Source organism: Babylonia areolata, chromosome 3 (genome assembly GCF_041734735.1).
Source record: "Babylonia areolata isolate BAREFJ2019XMU chromosome 3, ASM4173473v1, whole genome shotgun sequence".
Taxonomy (NCBI): Eukaryota; Metazoa; Mollusca; class Gastropoda; order Neogastropoda; family Buccinidae; genus Babylonia; species Babylonia areolata.
In genome coordinates, this window is record NC_134878.1 from 25,263,221 (window position 1) to 25,282,310 (window position 19,090).

The 19,090-nt window shown below is 43.1% G+C and overlaps 1 protein-coding gene across 1 annotated transcript in view; it reads left to right on the forward strand.

The window, feature by feature from the left end:
* The window catches only part of LOC143280524 (G-protein coupled receptor-associated protein LMBRD2-like), a 38,115-nt gene extending 23,310 nt beyond the window's left edge, over positions 1–14,805 (forward strand). Inside the window, exons 10-14 of the mRNA XM_076585203.1 lie at positions 3,665–3,798; positions 6,779–6,887; positions 12,651–12,852; positions 13,656–13,772; positions 14,399–14,805. Of these exons, the coding sequence (XP_076441318.1) occupies positions 3,665–3,798; positions 6,779–6,887; positions 12,651–12,852; positions 13,656–13,772; positions 14,399–14,682 (846 nt within the window). The 3' untranslated portion in view covers positions 14,683–14,805. The remainder of the gene's footprint in view (positions 1–3,664; positions 3,799–6,778; positions 6,888–12,650; positions 12,853–13,655; positions 13,773–14,398) is intronic.
* The last annotated feature ends 4,285 nt before the right edge of the window (positions 14,806–19,090 follow it).

Consider the following 19,090-nt stretch of genomic DNA (forward strand, 5'->3'; position numbering starts at 1 on the left):
TGAGTTGAGAGAGGAGACATTCAGAGTTGGTGGTCATATATGATCGCTTTAGCGAGAGATTGTTGGCCGTGTTGTGTGGTGTGGTGTGTTTTATTGTAATGTATTGTCCAGGTGAGTTGAGAGAGGAGACATTCGGAGTTGGTGGTCATATATGATCGCTTTAGCGAGAGATTGTTGGTCGTGTTGTGTGGTGTGGTGTGTTTTATTGTAATGTATTGTCCAGGTGAGTTGAGAGAGGAGACATTCGGAGTTGGTGGTCATATATGATCGCTTTAGCGAGAGATTGTTGGTCGTGTGGTGTGGTGTGGTGTGTTTTATTGTAATGTATTGTCCAGGTGAGTTGAGAGAGGAGACATTCGGAGTTGGTGGTCATATATGATCGCTTTAGCGAGAGATTGTTGGTCGTGTTGTGTGGTGTGGCGTGTTCTGTTGTATTGTCCAGGTGAGTTGAGAGAGGAGACATTCGGAGTTGGTGGTCATATATGATCACTTTAGCAAGAGATTGTTGGTCGTGTTGTGTGGTGTGGTGTGTTTTATTGTATTGTCCAGGTGAGTTGAGAGAGGAGACATTCGGAGTTGGTGGTCATATATGATCGCTTTAGCGAGAGATTGTTGGTCGTGTGGTGTGGTGTGGTGTGTTTTATTGTAATGTATTGTCCAGGTGAGTTGAGAGAGGAGACATTCGGAGTTGGTGGTCATATATGATCGCTTTAGCGAGAGATTGTTGGTCGTGTTGTGTGGTTTGGCGTGTTCTGTTGTATTGTCCAGGTGAGTTGAGAGAGGAGACATTCGGAGTTGGTGGTCATATATGATCACTTTAGCAAGAGATTGTTGGTCGTGTTGTGTGGTGTGGTGTGTTTTATTGTATTGTCCAGGTGAGTTGAGAGAGGAGACATTCGGAGTTGGTGGTCATATATGATCGCCTTAGCGAGAGATTGTTGGCCGTGTTGTGTGGTGTGGTGTGTTTTATTGTAATGTATTGTCCAGGTGAGTTGAGAGAGGAGACATTCGGAGTTGGTGGTCATATATGATCGCTTTAGCGAGAGATTGTTGGTCGTGTTGTGTGGTGTGGTGTGTTTTATTGTAATGTATTGTCCAGGTGAGTTGAGAGAGGAGACATTCGGAGTTGGTGGTCATATATGATCACTTTAGCGAGAGATTGTTGGTCGTGTTGTGTGGTGTGGTGTGTTTTATTGTATTGTCCAGGTGAGTTGAGAGAGGAGACATTCGGAGTTGGTGGTCATATATGATCACTTTAGCGAGAGATTGTTGGTCGTGTAGTGTTGTGTGGTGTATTTTATTGTAATGTATTGTCCAGGTGAGTTGAGAGAGGAGACATTCGGAGTTGGTGGTCATATATGATCGCTTTAGCGAGAGATTGTTGGTCGTGTTGTGTGGTGTGGCGTGTTCTGTTGTATTGTCCAGGTGAGTTGAGAGAGGAGACATTCGGAGTCGGTGGTCATATATGATCACTTTAGCGAGAGATTGTTGGTCGTGTTGTGGTGTTGTGTGGTGTGCTGTGTTGTTTTGTTTCATTGTAATTTTTGCTGAGGCAAGATCATTGAGAGATTTGGAGTTGCTGGTCACTTCAGCAAGAGATAGTTGATTGCGTGGTGTTGAGTTGCACGGTATTGTGTTGTGCTGTGTGGTGCTGTGTTGTTTTGTTTGTATTGTGATGTGTTATGTAGTATTGTACTGCACTGTATCATGTTGTATTGCTTTTTAAAAAATTTTTTTTATAAATTAGATTTTGCTGCGCAAAATTTGAACTGCTCTTCCCAGGAAGAGTGCAACACCACCCTTTTTGACTCACTTGTGTAAACAAAGTGAGTCTATGTTTTAACCCGGTGTTCGGTTGTTTGTGTGTGTCTGTGTGTCTGTGTGTCCGTGGTAAACTTTAACATTGACATTTTCTCTGCAACTACTTTGTCAGTTGACACCAAATTTGGCATAAAAATAGGAAAAATTCAGTTCTTTCCAGTCATCTTGTTTAAAACAATATTGCGCTTCTGGGATGGGCACAAAGAAATAAAGAATGAAGCCTAATTATATGCAAACTGCATTTACTGTTATATTTATATTTTTTGTATTCTCTAAACTTGGCACTTTGATCTGATATTCTGACCCAACAGCTAGAGCAGTCATTATTATCATTTTTGGCTCAAACAGGAACTTCTTTTGCTAAGCATGGAAGCTTTATTTATTTTGCAAACGTTTTGGTTCAGATAGAAAAAAAGGGAAATTACTATGTAATGCTAGTGGAGTTAATTTGCTTTAAACTGATCTTTCTCATCTTAAACATTACATTTTGAAACAAGAGAGGCAAGGCCTTCAAGACTCACTTGTGATGCACTTTAAAAAAAAAAATGCAAGCTTTTATGTATTGAGTATAATTTCAAAATGTAATGTTTAAGATGAGAAAGATCAGTTTAAAGCAAACTAAGTTCCCCAGCAGAGTAATTTCCCTTGTTTTACTGCCGACACCAAAACGTTTGCAATAAATAAAACTTCCACGCTTAGCAAAAGAAGTTCCTGTTTGAACAAAAAATGACAATAATGACAGATCTTTTGTTGGGTCGAATATCAGATCAAAGTGCCAAGTTTAGAGAATACAAAAAATATAAATATAACAGTAAATGCATTATACTCAATACATAAAAAGCTTGGATTTTTTTTAAAAGTGTATCACAAGTGAGTCTTCAAGGCCTTGCCTCTCTTGTTTTCTTTGCTGGTCACACGTTCACATTAGCAAGAGATTGTCAGTGTGTTGTATTGTATTGCACTGTATTGTATTGTGTTGTATTGTGTAAGTGTATATTGTATTGCACTGTACTGTACTGTATTGTATTGTATTGTATTGTACTGTACATACTGTACTGTCTTGTCTTGTACTGAATTGTATTTTTTGTATTGCAGCACTGGTATTCACAAGTTTTTCAGCCCTATGTGTGTGTGGCTAGGTTGTGCTGGGTGGTGAGCAACAAGACACAAAAAAATGTGACTGACTGACTGTTTGTCTGTGTGTCCCTGCAGCTGACGTCCATCCTGATGTCTGTGTGTGCATGTGTGTGTGTGTGTGTGTGTGTGTGTGTGTCCCTGAAGCTGACGTCCATCCTGATGTCTGTGTGTACGTGTGTGTGTGTGTGTCCCTGCAGCTGACGTCCATCTTGATGTCTGTGTGTGCATGTGTGTGTGTGTGTGTGTGTGTGTGTGTGTGTGTGTGTCCCTGCAGCTGGTGTCCATCCTGATGTCTGTGTGTGTGTGTGTGTGTGTGTGTGTGTGTCCCTGCAGCTGACGTCCATTCTGATGTGTGTGTGTGTGTGTGTGTGTGTGTGTGTGTGTGTGTGTGTCCCTGAAGCTGACATCCATCCTGATGTCTGTGTGTCTGTACGTGTGTGTGTGTGTCCCTGCAGCTGGTGTCCATCCTGATGTCTGTGTGTGTGTGTGTGTGTGTGTGTGTCCCTGCAGCTGACGTCCATTCTGATGTGTGTGTGTGTGTGTGTGTGTGTGTGTGTGTCCCTGCAGCTGACGTCCATCCTGATGTCTGTGTGTGTGTGTGTCCCTGCAGCTGACGTCCATCCTGTTGTGTGTGCGTGTGTGCGTGTGTGTGTCCCTGCAGCTGGCTTCCATTCTGATGTGTGTGTGTGTGTGTGTGTCCCTGCAGCTGGCGTCCATCCTGACCATCGCCTACCTGTGTTTCTGCGCCTACTACAGCGTCTTCAAGATCCGCATCCTCAACTACTACTACATCGCCCCCCACCACCAGACCAACGAGCACAGCCTCATCTTCACTGGCATGTAGGTGTCACCACCCTTCCTCTGTGTGTGTGTGTGTGTGTGTGTGTGTTGAGAGGGGGGAATGGGGGGGGGGGACCTGGCAGGGGGAAGGGGGGGGGCGGGGCTTTCAAACCAGGAGGCAAAATTGCACTGGCACCTAGTGCCACAGCCTTGAGGGGGCAAATTGGCCTTTGGGAACCATCCCAATGCCAACTGTCCTAAAACCCTCTTGGCAGAACAAGGTGGGGATGTAACTTGGGCAAGACGTCTCCACTATAATTAAGGATGATAGTAGCTAGTGGCGTGGGGGTGATGTGTGTGGGAGGGGGACCAGGTGGGGGAAGGATGTGGGGTGGGGGGGGTTGGGGTGGGGTTAAGGATGATAGTAGCCAGTGGCGTGGGGGTGATGTGTGTGGGAGAGGGACCAGGTGGGGGGAGGATGTGGGAGGGGTGGGGGGGTGAAGGATGATAGTAGCCAGTGGTGTGGGGGTGATGTGTGTGGGAGGGGGACCAGGTGGGGGAATGATGTGGGGTGGGGGGGGGGGTGAAGGATGATAGTAGCCAGTGGTGTGGGGGTGATGTGTGTGGGAGGGGGACCAGGTGGGGGAAGGATGTGGGGTGGGGGGAGGTTGGGGGGGGGTGAAGGATGATAGTAGCCAGTGGTGTGGGGGTGATGTGTGTGGGAGGGGGACCAGGTTGGGGAAGGATGTGGGGGGCGGGGGGGAGTGAAGGATGATAGTAGCCAGTGGCGTGGGGGTGATGTGTGTGGGAGGGGGACCAGGTGGGGGGAGGATGTGGGAGGGGTGGGGGGGAGGGGAAGGATGTAGTAGCAGTGGTCGTGGGGGTTGATGTGTGTGGGAGGGGACCAGGTGGGGGGGAGGATGTGGGAGGGGTGGGGGGGAGGATGGTGATAGTAGGCAGTGGTGTGGGGGTGATGTGTGTGGGAGGGGGACCAGGTGGGGGGAGGATGTGGGGGGGTGGGGGGGAGGAAGGATGATAGTAGCAGTGGCGTGGGGGTGATGTGTGTGGGAGGGGGACCAGGTGGGGGGAGGATGTAGGGGGTGGTGGTGAGGAGGTGTAGCCAGTGTGGGGGTGATGGTTGGGAGGGGACCAGTGGGGGGGAGTAGGTGTGGGGGTGGGGGGTTGGGATGTAGTAGCAGGGGTCGTGGGGCTGTCGTGTGGAGAGGACAGTCGAGAGGATGTGGGGTGGGGGGAAGGATGTAGTAGCAGTGGGCGTAGGGTAGGTGTGGAAAGGGGGACAGTTGGGGGGAGGAGTGGGTGGTGGTGGGGGGGGGGGGGGGGTGAAGGATGATAGTAGCCAGTGGCGTGGGGGTGATGTGTGTGGGATGGGGACCAGGTGGGGGGGGAGGATGTGGGGTGGGGGTGGGGGGGTGAAGGATGATAGTAGCCAGTGGCGTGGGGGTGATGTGTGTGGGAGGGGGACCAGGTGGGGGGGAGGATGTGGGGTGGGGGTGGGGGGGTGAAGGATGATAGTAGCCAGTGGCGTGGGGGTGATGTGTGTGTGGGAGGAAGGGGGTTGGGTTCACTAGCATGTCAGTGACTGTCTGTCAATATAGAGGGATGGGTGGGTGTGGGGGGGTAAAGACAGTAGCTAGTGGGTGAAGAGGGGTTGTGGGGGGGGGGGGGGGGCGGGGAGGATGGGAGTTCCACTGACATGTCAGTAACTGTCTTCTCTTTTTTCCTTTTGCATTTTTTTTTTTTTTTTTATGTATCGCTTCTTCTGCTTCTGTCATGTCAGTGAGTGTCAGTGCTGGGGGGTGGGGGTGGGATTGGGGAGGGAGATGACTAGTGAGGAGCATGGGATGGAGGGAATTGGGGAGGGGGGAGGGGGGAGGGTCACTTGCATATTAGTCACCATCCTCTTGTTCTTCTTCTCCTTCTTCTTCTTCATTCGTGGGCTGCAACTCCCACATTCACTCGTATGCACACGAGTGGGCTTTTACGTGTATGACCGTTTTTACCCGGCCATGTAGACAGCCGTACTCCGTTTTCGGGGGTGTGCATGCTGGGTATGTTCTTGTTTCCATAACCCACCGAACGCTGACATGGATTACAGGATCCTTAACGTGCGTATTTGATCTTCTGTTTGCATACACACACGAAGGGGGTTCAGGCACTAGCAGGTCTTCACATATGTTGACCTGGGAGATCGTAAAAATCTCCACCCTTTACCCACCAGGCGCCGTCACCATGATTCGAACCCGGGACCCTGAGATTGACAGTCAAACACTTCGCTGTTGCGCCCGTCACCATCCTCTTGTGTGTTGGGGAGGTCCCGTGTGCACCACACACTTTGCGCACGTGGAAAGAACCCATGGCAACGAGAGCGTTGTCCTCTGGCAAAGTTCTGTAGAAGAGAATCCATTTTGATAGGTTCACAAGTACATGCATGCGCTCAAGCGAATGCACTCAGCTGAGCACGTTGGGTTATGCTGATGGTCAGGCCTCTGCCTGGCAGATGTGGTGTAGCTAGCATCCGTGGATTTGTTTGGACCGAACACAGTGACGCCTCCTTTGAGAGAATGGAATGGAAACTGGAGCTAAACATTTGACCGGGGGCACCCATGATGTCTTTTTCTACTTCGTTCGAGGGCTGCAACTCCTACGTTCATTTGTATGTACATGAGTGGGCTTTTACACGTATGTCCGTTTTTAAACCCCACCACACGTAGGCATCCATAGTCTGTTTTCGAGGGTGTGCTTGCTGGGTATGTTCTTGTTTCCATAACCCACCAAACGCAGACATGGATTACAGGATCTTTAACGTATTATGTATTTGATCTTCTGCTTGTGTATATGCACGAAGGGGGTTCAGGCACTGGCAGGTCTGCACATGTATATGTTTGACCTGGGAGATTGGAAAAAATCTCCACCTTTTACCCACACCAGGTACTGTGACCAAGATTCTCGAACCCGGAACCCTCAGATGTTGCGCCCGTCACCCATGATGATGATGTTGATGTGTGTGGGCTTTTGGCAGGATGCTGTGTCGCCTGACCCCGCCCATGTGTCTCAACTTCCTGGGCCTGATCCACCTGGACAGTCACGTCACCCGCGCCTTCGACATCCAGGAGACCTCCTACACCAAGGTACGTCTTCATGTCTCTGCGTCTCTTTGTTTGCTAGATTCTTTGTTTTTTCTTATTTATGTATTTGTTTTTTGTATTTATTTACTGGTGTTTTTTTTTGTTTGTTTGTTTACTTCTTTACATATTTGTTTAATCGTTTTTGTATTTGTTTGTGTATTTACTTATTGGTTCATTTCTTTGTTTATTTCTGTCTTTCTTTCTTTTTTTTCCCTTTCTTTATTTGCTATTTCTTTCTTTGTTTGCTTCTTTGTTTGTTTGTTTCTTTGTTCTTTCTTTCTTTGCTTCTTTGTTCTTTCTTAGTTTCTTTGTTCTTTCTTTCTTCGCTTCTCTGTTCTTTCTCAGTTTCTTTGTTCTTTCTTTGTTTCTTTCTGTCTTTGCTTCTTTGTTCTGTCTTTCTTTGTTTCTTTCTATTTTTCTTTTCTTCTTTGTTTGTTTCTTTGTTCTTTGTTTCTTTCTATCTTTCTTTTCTTTGTTTCTTTGTTCTTTCTTTCTTTGCTTCTTTCTTTCTTTGACCTTTGTTCTTTCTTTCTTTGCTAGTTTGTTTATTCTTGGTTTGCTTCTTTCTTTCTTATGTTCTTTCTTTGTTCTTTCTTTGTTTGCTTTCTTTTCATCTTTCTTTGTTTCTTTGTTTTCTTCTTTCTTTCTTTCTTTCTTTGCTTCTTTCTTTCTTTCTTTACCTCTTTCTCTCCTTTCTTTGCTTCTTTCTTTCTTTGCTTCTTTCTTTCTCTGCTTCTTTCTTTCTTTCCTTGCTTCTTTCTTTCTTTCTTTCCTTGCTTCTTTCTTTCTCTGCTTCTTTCTTTCTTTCCTTGCTTCTTTCTTTCTCTGCTTCTTTCTTTTTTTCCTTGCTTCTTTCTTTCTTTCTTTCCTTGCTTCTTTCTTTCTTTCTTTGCTTCTTTCTTTCCTTGCTTCTTTCTTTGCTTCTTTCTTTCTTCCTTTCTTTGCTTCTTTCTTTCCTTGCTTCTTTCTTTCCTTCTTTCTTTCCTTGCTTCTTTCTTTCTTCCTTTCTTTGCTTCTTTCTTTCTTTCTTTGCTTCTTTCTTTCCTTGCTTCTTTCTTTGCTTCTTTCTTTGCTTCTTTCTTTCCTTGCTTCTTTCTTTCTTTGCTTCTTTCTTTCTTTCTTTCTTTGCTTCTTTCTTTCTTTCTTTGCTTCTTTCTTTGCTTCTTTCTTTCTTTGCTTCTTTCTTTCCTTGCTCCTTTCTTTGCTTCTTTCTTTCTTCCTTTCTTTGCTTCTTTCTTCCTTTCTTTGCTTCTTTCTTTCCTTGCTTCTTTCTTTGCTTCTTTCTTTCTGTGCTTCTTACTTTCCTTCTTTCTTTGCTTCTTTCTTTCTTCCTTTCTTTGCTTCTTTCTTCCTTTCTTTGCTTCTTTCTTTCCTTGCTTCTTTCCTTGCTTCTTTCTTTGCTTCTTTCTTTCTTCCTTTCTTTGCTTCTTTCTTCCTTTCTTTGCTTCTTTCTTTCCTTGCTTCTTTCTTTGCTTCTTTCTTTCTGTGCTTCTTACTTTCCTTCTTTCTTTGCTTCTTTCTTTCTTCCTTTCTTTGCTTCTTTCTTCCTTTCTTTGCTTCTTTCTTTCCTTGCTTCTTTCCTTGCTTCTTTCTTTGCTTCTTTCTTTCTTCCTTTCTTTGCTTCTTTCTTCCTTTCTTTGCTTCTTTCTTTCTTTGCTTCTTTCTTTGCTTCTTTCTTTCTTTGCTTCTTTCTTCCTTTCTTTGCTTCTTTCTTCCTTTCTTTGCTTCTTTCTTTCTTTGCTTCTTTCTTTGCTTCTTTCTTCCTTTCTTTGCTTCTTTCTTCCTTTCTTTGCTTCTTTCTTTCTTCCTTCCTTTCTTTGCTTCTTTCTTTCTTCCTTTCTTTGCTTCTTTCTTTGCTTCTTTCTTTCTTTGCTTCTTTCTTCCTTTCTTTGCTTCTTTCTTTCTTTGCTTCTTTCTTCCTTTCTTTGCTTCTTTCTTTCTTCCTTTCTTTGCTTCTTTCTTCCTTTCTTTGCTTCTTTCTTTCTTCCTTTCTTTGCTTCTTTCTTCCTTTCTTTGCTTCTTTCTTTCTTCCTTTCTTTGCTTCTTTCTTTCTTTCTTTGCTTCTTTCTTTCTTTGCTTCTTTCTTTCTTTCTTTCTTTGCTTCTTTCTTTCTTTCCTTGCTTCTTTCTTTGCTTCTTTCTTCCTTTCTTTGCTTCTTTCTTTCTTTCTTTGCTTCTTTCTTTCTTTCTTTCTTTGCTTCTTTCTTTCTTTGCTTCTTTCTTTCTTCCTTTCTTTGCTTCTTTCTTTCTTTGCTTCTTTCTTTCTTTCTTTGCTTCTTTCTTTCTTTGCTTCTTTCTTTGCTTCTTTCTTTCTTCCTTTGCTTCTTTCTTCCTTTCTTTGCTTCTTTCTTTCTTTGCTTCTTTCTTTCCTTGCTTCTTTCTTTGCTTCTTTCTTTCTTTGCTTCTTTCTTTCTTCCTTTGCTTCTTTCTTCCTTTCTTTGCTTCTTTCTTTCTTCCTTTCTTTGCTTCTTTCTTTCTTTGCTTCTTTCTTTCTTCCTTTCTTTGCTTCTTTCTTTCTTTCTTTGCTTCTTTCTTTCTTTCTCTGCTTCTTTCTTTGCTTCTTTCTTTCTTTCCTTGCTTCTTTCTTTCCTTCTTTCTTTCTTTGTTTATTTCTTTGTTTGTTGATTTGTTTTCTTATCTGTGTATTTATTTACTTATTTGTTTTTATGTTTGTTTATTTACTCATTTGTTTATGTATTTACTTGTGTTCATTTGTTTATCTATCATTCCTTATGTTTGTTTGTTTATTTACTTATCTGTTTATTTATATTCTTATTTGTTTCTGACTAAATTTACTATAGTTACTTATTTGTGTATTCACTTACTTGTTTTCATATGTTCATCTGTCTGTTCATGTATGTATGTTTGTTTATATATCAGTATTAGTTATTGCCTGAAGCCCAGGTGTCCACACACATGGCCACACTTCAGGGGCTGTATTCGAGACAAAAATCATTTTGCCTGAAGGCAAGTTACCCTTTACAGGACAGGGGCCCATGGTTACAGTTTGCCTTGAAGGCCTGGTTTTATCTTCCTATTCATGAAACACAAAGCGCACTCAGGCAGCTAACCTGTGGTCTGTAAATAAGAATCCCGGGGATTCCCTTCTGCGCATGCTCTTTTACTTTGCACCATGTCACAGTGTGAGAAAAAACAAACAAACAAAAAAAAAAACAAAAAAAAACAAGAGAGGCAAGGCTTTCAAGACTCACTTGTGATAAATTAAGTCCCATAGCATTAATTACAGAGTAATTTCCCTTTTTTACTATCTGCACCAAAAACGTTTGCAAAATAAATAAAAATTCCATGCTAAGCAAAAGAAGTTCCTGTTTGAACAAAAAATGATGATAATGACTCCTCTTGTTGTTGTGTCAGAATAAGAGGTCAAAGTGCCAAGTTTAGAGAAAACAGAAATTATAAATATAACAGTAAATGCAGTTTGCATATAATTAGGCTTCTTTTAAAAAAAATTTTTTGTGCCCATCCCAGAGGTGCAATATTGTTTTAAACAAGATGACTGGAAAGAACTGAATTTTTCCTATTTTTATGCCAAATTTGGTGTCAACTGACAAAGTATTTGCAGAGAAAATGTCAATGTTAAAGTTTACCATGGACACACAGACACACGGACACATTCACACACACACACACAGACAACCGAACACCGGGTTAAAACATAGACTCACTTTGTTTACACAAGTGAGTCAAAAAAGCTTCAGTGGCAAAGCATCGATTAGATTCAGCAACTTGTCAAATGTAGGGGCCACTTTCACATTCTGACACATTGTCCTCCCTGCTTTACAGCGAACTGCAAAAAAATGCACAAAATTAAGGGAGTGTTCAGATTCAAATATTTCTCTGGAATGAACGAATTTCGATGATCTGCAAACTTAGGGCATTTCACATCTATCGTCTGCAAGTGCACTCACTTCACAGCTACATACGTAATTCATGTGGAATATGAGGACGTCTGCCAGTCTTATTATGTCATTTTTGACTGCCAAGCAAACGAAGGATAAAATGAGACTATCAGAGGCTGTATTTAAGACACGGTCTCTCCACAAAATGCCAGTTTTCCCTTAAAATTACCACCGCAATAAAAAGATTTGCCATATTCACCTCTGCTTCGTGGGCTGTCACCCTTGGCAGATAGTAAGGGTAAGTTGCCTTTTGTGTTCCTGAATACTGGATATTGCTAACTCTCGGGCAGTTTGCCTTGCCTCAGGCAGGTTACCCACAGGCACACATTTAACCGCAGGCACGAACGATGGTCTCTTGAATGCGGCCCCGTGGTGGGAAAACTTTTCAGTGTTGATCCCATAGAACCTGACAAAAAAACTGACCACAAATGAGTGGCATCCAGTATTCATTCAGCTCGACAGCAGACATTGGCTATTTTCCAAGAGATGTCTGTGTGTGTGTGTGTGTGTTGTCAGTGTGTGTGTATGTGTTGTGTTGTGTGTGTGTGTGTGTGTGTGTGTGTGTGTTTGCATGCGTGTGTATTTCTTCAGTTTAACGTCTTTCCACTTGAAGTGATATTAGCTGCGTGTGTATGTGTTTGTGCGTGTGTGTGTGTCTGTGCTTGTGTGTACGTGTGCATGTGTTTGTGTGTGTGTCTGTCTTGTGTGTGTGTGCATGCATGTGTGTGTGTGTGTTTGTGTGCCAGCCTGATCAACACGATGGGTTTTTGCATTGTTCAGGCATCTGCTCCTGTTAAAAAAGTGGTTTTTTTAGTAGATGTGGTGTGGCGTATCATAACTGGATCAGTCCACATGACGCTTGACACCTCCTTGAGGCTGAAGCTTAACCCTTTCACCACCAGTGTCGCATGTCAGCACTAGCTAGGGAGAGCACCCGTGGCACCGAAATGCAACCAGATCGTGGGTTTGTTATCCGTGAGCCTACTGTTCTTACTTTTCAGTGGTAGGAAAGGCCATGTTTTCTGCACATCACAGCTATTTTCTTGGACACCATCTTTTCTGTGCTCTACTTAAAGCACAAGGGAACTTTGCAAAAAGGGAATTTTGCAAAAATTTATCAGTCAGACATGTCAATCCTGCTACTGTCAGTTGCAGTGCATCAGTTCCATCTGGAAATATCTGTCCATTGACGCAACATCTAGACTTGTCGTTTCTCTCATTCTCTCTCGCCTTGACTACTGTAACTCTCTATTGTCTGGTTTGCCTGCTTCATCCATTCAGTCCCTTCAGCACATACAAAACTCTGCTGCCCGACTCGTCCTCAGAAAGAGAAGATCTGAGCACATCACTCCTTTTGCAACATCTCCACTGGCTCCCTGTCTCACACAGAATAAAGTACAAGATCAGCACTCTATGTTATAAATCTATTCACAAAACAGCCCCTTCCTATCTCTGTGGCTGCCTTCACCTCTAGACTCCATCTCACTCACTACGATCAGCTTCGGATCCACTCTGTTTACGCATACCCTGATTCAAGCTCTCAACTGTTGGCCGCCGTTCTTTCTCTGTCCCTGGACCTTGCAACTGGAGTGAACTTCCTCTTTCAGTTCGTCAAGTCTCCACTCTCAGTCTGGCCTTAAAACCCACCTCTTCCCAAAATAGCCTCCCTTCCCTGCCCCTTCCTTGTCTTCAGCTTCTCCAGTTTTATAGTTATGCATGCGTGTGAATGACTGGTGCAAAAGCGCTTTGATTTGTCTCTGCACAAGATTCAGCGCTATATAAATACCATTATTATTATTATTATTATTATCACTCTGAATTGACTCTGAAGCTGCTGTGTTGTGCAGATCATGGGTCACATGGACGTGATCTCCATCATCTCGGACGGCTTCAACATCTACTTCCCCATCCTGATCGTGCTGCTGTGCATCTGCACCTACTTCAGCCTGGGCAGCCGCCTGCTGTCCCTCCTGGGCTTCCAGCAGTTCATCGGGGACGACGACATGACCTCCGAGCTGGTGGACGAGGGCCGGGAGCTGGTCAAGCGAGGTGGGTGTGGCTGGGTGGCTGGGGTGGGTGGACAGGTCGGGAGGGACGGAGGATGGAGGAGAGATGATGAAGATGATGATGATGATGATAGGGAGGTGGGTGTGTGGGTTAGGAGGGTGGAGGAGAGATGATGATGATGATGATGATGATAGGGAGGTGGGTTAGGAGGGTGGAGGAGAGATGATGATGATGATGATAGGGAGGTGGGTGTGTGGGTTAGGAGGGTGGAGGAGAGATGATGATGATGATGATGATGATAGGGAGGTGGGTGAGTGGGTGGGGGGGAGATGATGATGATGATGATGATGATGATGTTAGAGAGGCGGGTGTGGCTGGGTGGGTGGGTGGGGAGGGAGGGTGTGAGGGTGGAGGAGAGATGATGATGATGATGATGATAAGGAGGTGGGTGTGGCTGAGTGGGTGGGTGGGGAGGGAGGGTGGGGGGAGGAGAGGTGATGATGATGATGATGATGATAGGGAGGTGGGTGTGGCTGTGTGGGTGGGGAGGGAGGGTGGGGGGAGGAGAGGTGATGATGATGATGATGATAGGGAGGTGGGTGTGGCTGAGTGGGTGGGTGGGGAGGGAGGGTGTGAGGGTGGAGGAGAGATGATGATGATGATGATGATGATGATGATAGGGAGGTAGGTGTGGCTGGGTAGTTTTTTTTTTTTTTTTTTTGCATACGGTACAACATGTGTAACATAACAAGAAGAAAAAAAAAAAAAAAAAAGGAGCACATATAATGAAGCCCATGTCATTATTACAAATATTGAAGTGGCGTCCAAAATATTGTGCGTGTCAGAGCGCCGTAAGCAGGAGCGGAAGGCTGAGGGGGACTCTCGCAGGAAGATGTGGACAGAGCGCTTCGGGAACGGCTCCACCACCTCCAGCAAAGACGTCCCTGCTCCAGGGGAACGAGGTAATGTTGTTGTTTTTTTCTTTACTGCTCTTTTTTTTTTTTTTTTTTTTTTTAACTTAAAAAAAAAAAAAATCTTGAAGATAAGACAAGAATAACTTTATTATCATTATCGCAAATTTTAAAGATTTTTTTTTGGGGGGGGGGGGGGGGATTTCATTTCTGGTTTTTTTTTTTTAATATGATATTCTTTCTTTATTTGTTTCTCTGTTATTATCATTTTCATTATTGTTGATTACATGATTAAAAAAAAAAAGTTATTATTAATATTATTATTAATGATGATATTATTATTATACTTGCATTTCCCTCCCACAAAGAAGTACCATGTGGCATACCGCCCTGGCAGCCAAACAAATACCTTCCCACCCCCCAAAAAAAAGTATGTATTGTATTCACATTTCCCACAGAGAAGTACAGCTTTGTATGCAGCCCTGACGACCAAACAGAAAAATAAAACACCTAAACAAAACACCCCTCCCCCTAAAAAAAAGACCCCCCCCAAAAAAACAATAACCCGACAAACAAACAAACCAGTAACAACCGCCCCCACGTCCACATCCCTCCCCCTCCACACCACCACCTGCATTTTTTTTTTTTTTGGCACCCACAACTGTCTGTACCCCCAGCAGAGAAGTACAGCGTGGCGCGCAGCCCAGACGAGAGCGACCGCACGGAGCTGCTTCGCCAGGTGGAGCCCATCGACTACACGGAGGACCGCGGTGCCGACCTGCTGACGGACTACACGCGCTCCCTGGGCTCCCTGGGCTCCTCCTCCCACCGGCCCTCCTCCTCCTCCTCCGCCTCCGCCCAGCAGGGCTACCAGGCCCAGGGTTCTAGGTTCGGGTCCTCACGATCCTCCTCCTCCGGCCTCCCTGGCAAGCCGCCGCGTGGGATTTTTGATGACGTGTAGGAGAGAGGGGAAAAGAACGGAAGAGAAGTAAAAGAAGAAGAAGAAGCTTGCTGTTTGTATTTTGTATTTGTATTACTCTTTTTTTTTTCTTTTTTTTTGTTGTCACAACAAGGTTTGTCTGTGTGAAATTCAGGTTGCTGTCTCCCCCCCCCCCCCCCCCAGGGAGAACGTGTCGCTACACTGACAGCGCCTCCCTTTTTTTTTTTTTTTTTTTGTCTTTCTTTTCTGCCAGCAGTTTTGTTTGTTTTCTTATTGAAGTGGGTTAATTCTACAGAATTTTTGCCAGGGACAACCCTTTTGTTGCCGTGGGTTCTTTTACGTGCGCTAAATGCATGCTGCAAATACAGCGCCTCTGTTTATCGTCTCACCAGAATGACTAGCTTCCAGAACACCACTCAAGGTTGAGGGGGGAGAAAATACTGGCGACTGCCGGTGTGATTTGAACCAGTGCGCTCAGATTCTCTCGCTTCCTAGGCGGATGCGTTACCTCTAGGCCAACACTCCACTGGTTTGGTAGTGTTTATATGGTATATTATTCCACAAGTAGAGAGAATGGGTCTGGGAAAAGGTGTGTGCTAAGCTTGCGGTATGGAGGTAGGGATGGGGGGGTGGTGGTAAAAAACAAATATAGTAGCAAGGTCGTGGTCACAGAAATGCTTAGAGATGGTATTTTGTTTATTTACTTTATTTGTTTATTATTTTTCTGAACTGCTGGACTTTTGTTTCTTCATATGTGTGTATAAAGTCCTAAAGAAGGTGATAAGAACTAATGGTTACAAGAATTGTGAAAAATTTTGTGGGTAACTAAGGGAACTGATGAGATTTAGTAATGATGAAGAAGTAGTGGACATGATAATAATCAGGATCTTGTCGATTCAAGAATGACAAAGAACTGATGGAAGTAAGAATAATCAAGATTTGGTGGCTGAAACTAGTAAAAGAATGATTAAAAGAGCTAGTGGCTGTTAGATTAATTCAGATCAAAATCTGTACTGAGAATCTGCAGAGAGAACATAGAAGTACAGGATCAGATGGGAAGTTGTTAAAAACAACAAAAACAACAACTAAACGAACAACGGTGAATCATAGCGCACATACGTTGTTTTTTGTGTGTTTTTTTTTAATGGTCTTGCTCTTGAGATGTGTTTGGGATTGTTCGTCTTTTAGTTCATGCAATCTTATGCTTGTGTCTTTTGTGCATTTATTGTTGGACCTAGCCACAGCTCTGGATAAACATGAGATTTGCTCAGTTGTAGAGCAGTGTTTTTTCCAATCTTCTGCTTGTGTCTTTGTGCATTTATTGTTGGACCTAACCACAGCTCTGGATAAACATGAGATTTGCTCAGTTTTAGAGCAGTGTTTTGATATGGTGTGACTGTTTTGTACTCATGCGTTTTTCCTGTCTGAGATGTATGCATGATTTCATGTCATTTCATTTACTTATGTTTATGTTTAGGGGTTTTTTTGTTTGTTTTTTTTCCAGTGGTCTGATGAAAAATTGTCAGAATAGTCCAAGGCATGTTTTAAGGTTCGTGTGCATGACTGTGACTTGTGCCTGATTTTCGTTTCCTTTTTTTTTTTTTTTTTTTTTTTTTTTTGAACTCGATACGGCCCTGTGTGATTGGTGGGGCTGTAAGCAACAACAAAAAAAAAATGAAGTTAAAAAAAAAGAAAGAAAATAATTTGTTTGTTTTGTTTTGTGGTTGAGTGTTATGTTTTGATTGTTCGGGATTTGAGATCTGACTTCTATGTGGTAGTTATGGATAAAGAGGTAACCATTGGCTCCATCTGCATTCAGTGAGTGTGTTTTTGGTCTTAGGATTTAAAAAACAAAACAAAAAACAAAAAAACTCGTCATCTTGAGCATAGAAAAACAAATGATGGTGTTGGATATCGGTGGATGCCAGTTTAATTTCCAGTTGGATTGACAAAGATGCTTTGTGATGTTATGTACTGTGCTGTACTTTACTGTATGAAGATAAGTACGTTTTCATGCTTAATCAATGACATGATTATTCCAGACCATATTGGACTGTGTGTATGTCTTTACTGTGCTGCGCACGAGTTTGAAAGGATGTGCGCGCATGTGTTGACTGTGTTTTCCAGCCCTGGTAAGGCTTGTGGGTTATAAGTAACAATGATAATGATGGCAATGTGCACACATACCTCTGTGTGTGTGTGTGTGTGTGTGTGTGTGTGTGTGTAGCAACCCACCCAACTTGTACATGGGATACCATGGGGTCGTGTATACACATTACTCATAGACACTTTATTGAACATTCCAGGCTGAGGGAAAGTTGGTGAATAAAATATGTTACTTATACTTCGAGAGAATTCCCTGAAATGGAGCGTTTGCTTTTAGTCACAGATTAGTTGATATCACCATGTCATATGCCAGCTGATATTATATACTGTAATTTGTGTAAATATACTTTGATATGCATGTGTGTAAATAGTTGAAAATGTACTTGGGAAAAAAAAAGTCACTGGTGTATGATGCAATGAATGTTGTTTGAAAATATATAGATATGCAGGTGTATATATACAAAGAATGTGGAATGAAAAGGTCTAGATATACAGGTGTATATATATAAAGAATGTTGTATGAAAAGGTGTGGATATAAAGGTGTATATACACAAAGAATGCTGTATGAAAAAGTGTAGATATGAAGGTGTAAGTGTACATACAGTAAAATACATAAGGGTTATGTATTTATAGTTTATGAATAGTCTTGAGATTCGTTTTCTTAAGTATAAATAAAATGAAATAAACTGAACTTCAAAAAAAAAAAAAAAGGGGGGGACAACAGAATAAAACATAAGAAACAAAAGAGAATATTACAGTATACAAAGAGGTAAACATGAAAATGCAATCTCAAACAACCTAGCTGGTCTGAGAAAAAACAACAACCACCGCTCGTTCAGAGAATCAGCAACTGCTGTTCTCCAACAGAACATTTCAGAGTGTTGTATTGCTCTGTGAAGCAAGTTTCAGTCAGTCTGGCTGTCAGCAGCTGTTTCCTTGGAATATACAGCTCAGCTGTGTCACTGCAGTCCTGTTCTTGAAAAGAAGAACAAACTCATACAAAAAGATGATTAAAAAAAAAAAAAAAAAAGGTTTTTAAGACCACCGAAAAAGATCACAGGAGTGGGTTCAAATGGAATATGAGTTTTGTGTTCCTGTGAATCGGACCAGGCTTAAAGAATTTGTGGATATTTTCTTTTGTTTCAATATATAAACCAGAATATTTCACATAGATAAACCTCATCATACATCTGTGCACACACCTGTTCGTACTTCCATGCATATGTGAAAATATGTGTGCATACACACACACAAACGCGTACGTACACAGGCACATGCACACACACACACACACACACACACACACACGTTAGCACACACACTCGTAAGCACATACATACACACGCATGCATGCATACACACACATACACACACTTGAACATACGCACGTTCATACATATGTGCCTGGCATGATATTACACTACATTACAGGACACTGCATAATGTCCCATGACATACATCACGTTATGATTATGTGAGACCTGATCTGGGTGTGCGCTAGACAAAAGATGACCATGTCCATGTATACCTGTACAGGACCACTCTACTGAAGGTGGCAGATTCTGTAAGTGCAGGCCTTTCTTGTTTCTGGGTCTGAAGAGGCTACCCCTCCTCGTGTGTGGGAATAAGGTGGGGCGGTTAGAGGGGGGGTGTGAGATAGAGTGGGCATGAGTGGTTCGTGTAATTAGTAACCTTTTCTTTCGTGTAAAGCACCCTGATCTTTTAGAGAGTAAGGGTGCTGTACGAAATCTACATTTTAAAAAGTTTGTTATTTTAATGCTCAACACTCGGCTTTTAATCAGAGATTGACAGAAGCCTACAGTTTGACAAACAGCAGAGTGAGAGCTGTATGATCAAATGGTTTCTCCGCTGCAGTGGGGCGTCATTTCCAGCTTTGTCTTTTGTGAAGGGCTGTCACTCTCAAAACTGGGAGGCAAGATTGCACTGGCTCTTGGTGCTGCAGCTTGGGTGGCTAGTTGATCTTTTGGGACCATCCCAGTGCCGACTGTCCTAAAACCCTCTTGGTCGAGAGGGTGGGGACGTAATTTGGGCAAGACTCTCTCCGCTCTGATCAAATTGTAGCCCTGATAGTCGGGGACAGCCGTTTTCCTCCCCTTGCTGTCATGATTACAGAGTACAGAATACTTTATTATCTCAACAAGAGAAATTCATTTGTGGTGTAAAACACATAAACAGTACACAGAAATCACAGTCATTCAACATGTATACATAAGACATAAAATGTTTAGATGACAACCCATGCGTACAATAAATAATCATAGTAGATAACAGCAACACAACAGAAACCTTTAAAAGGTAACT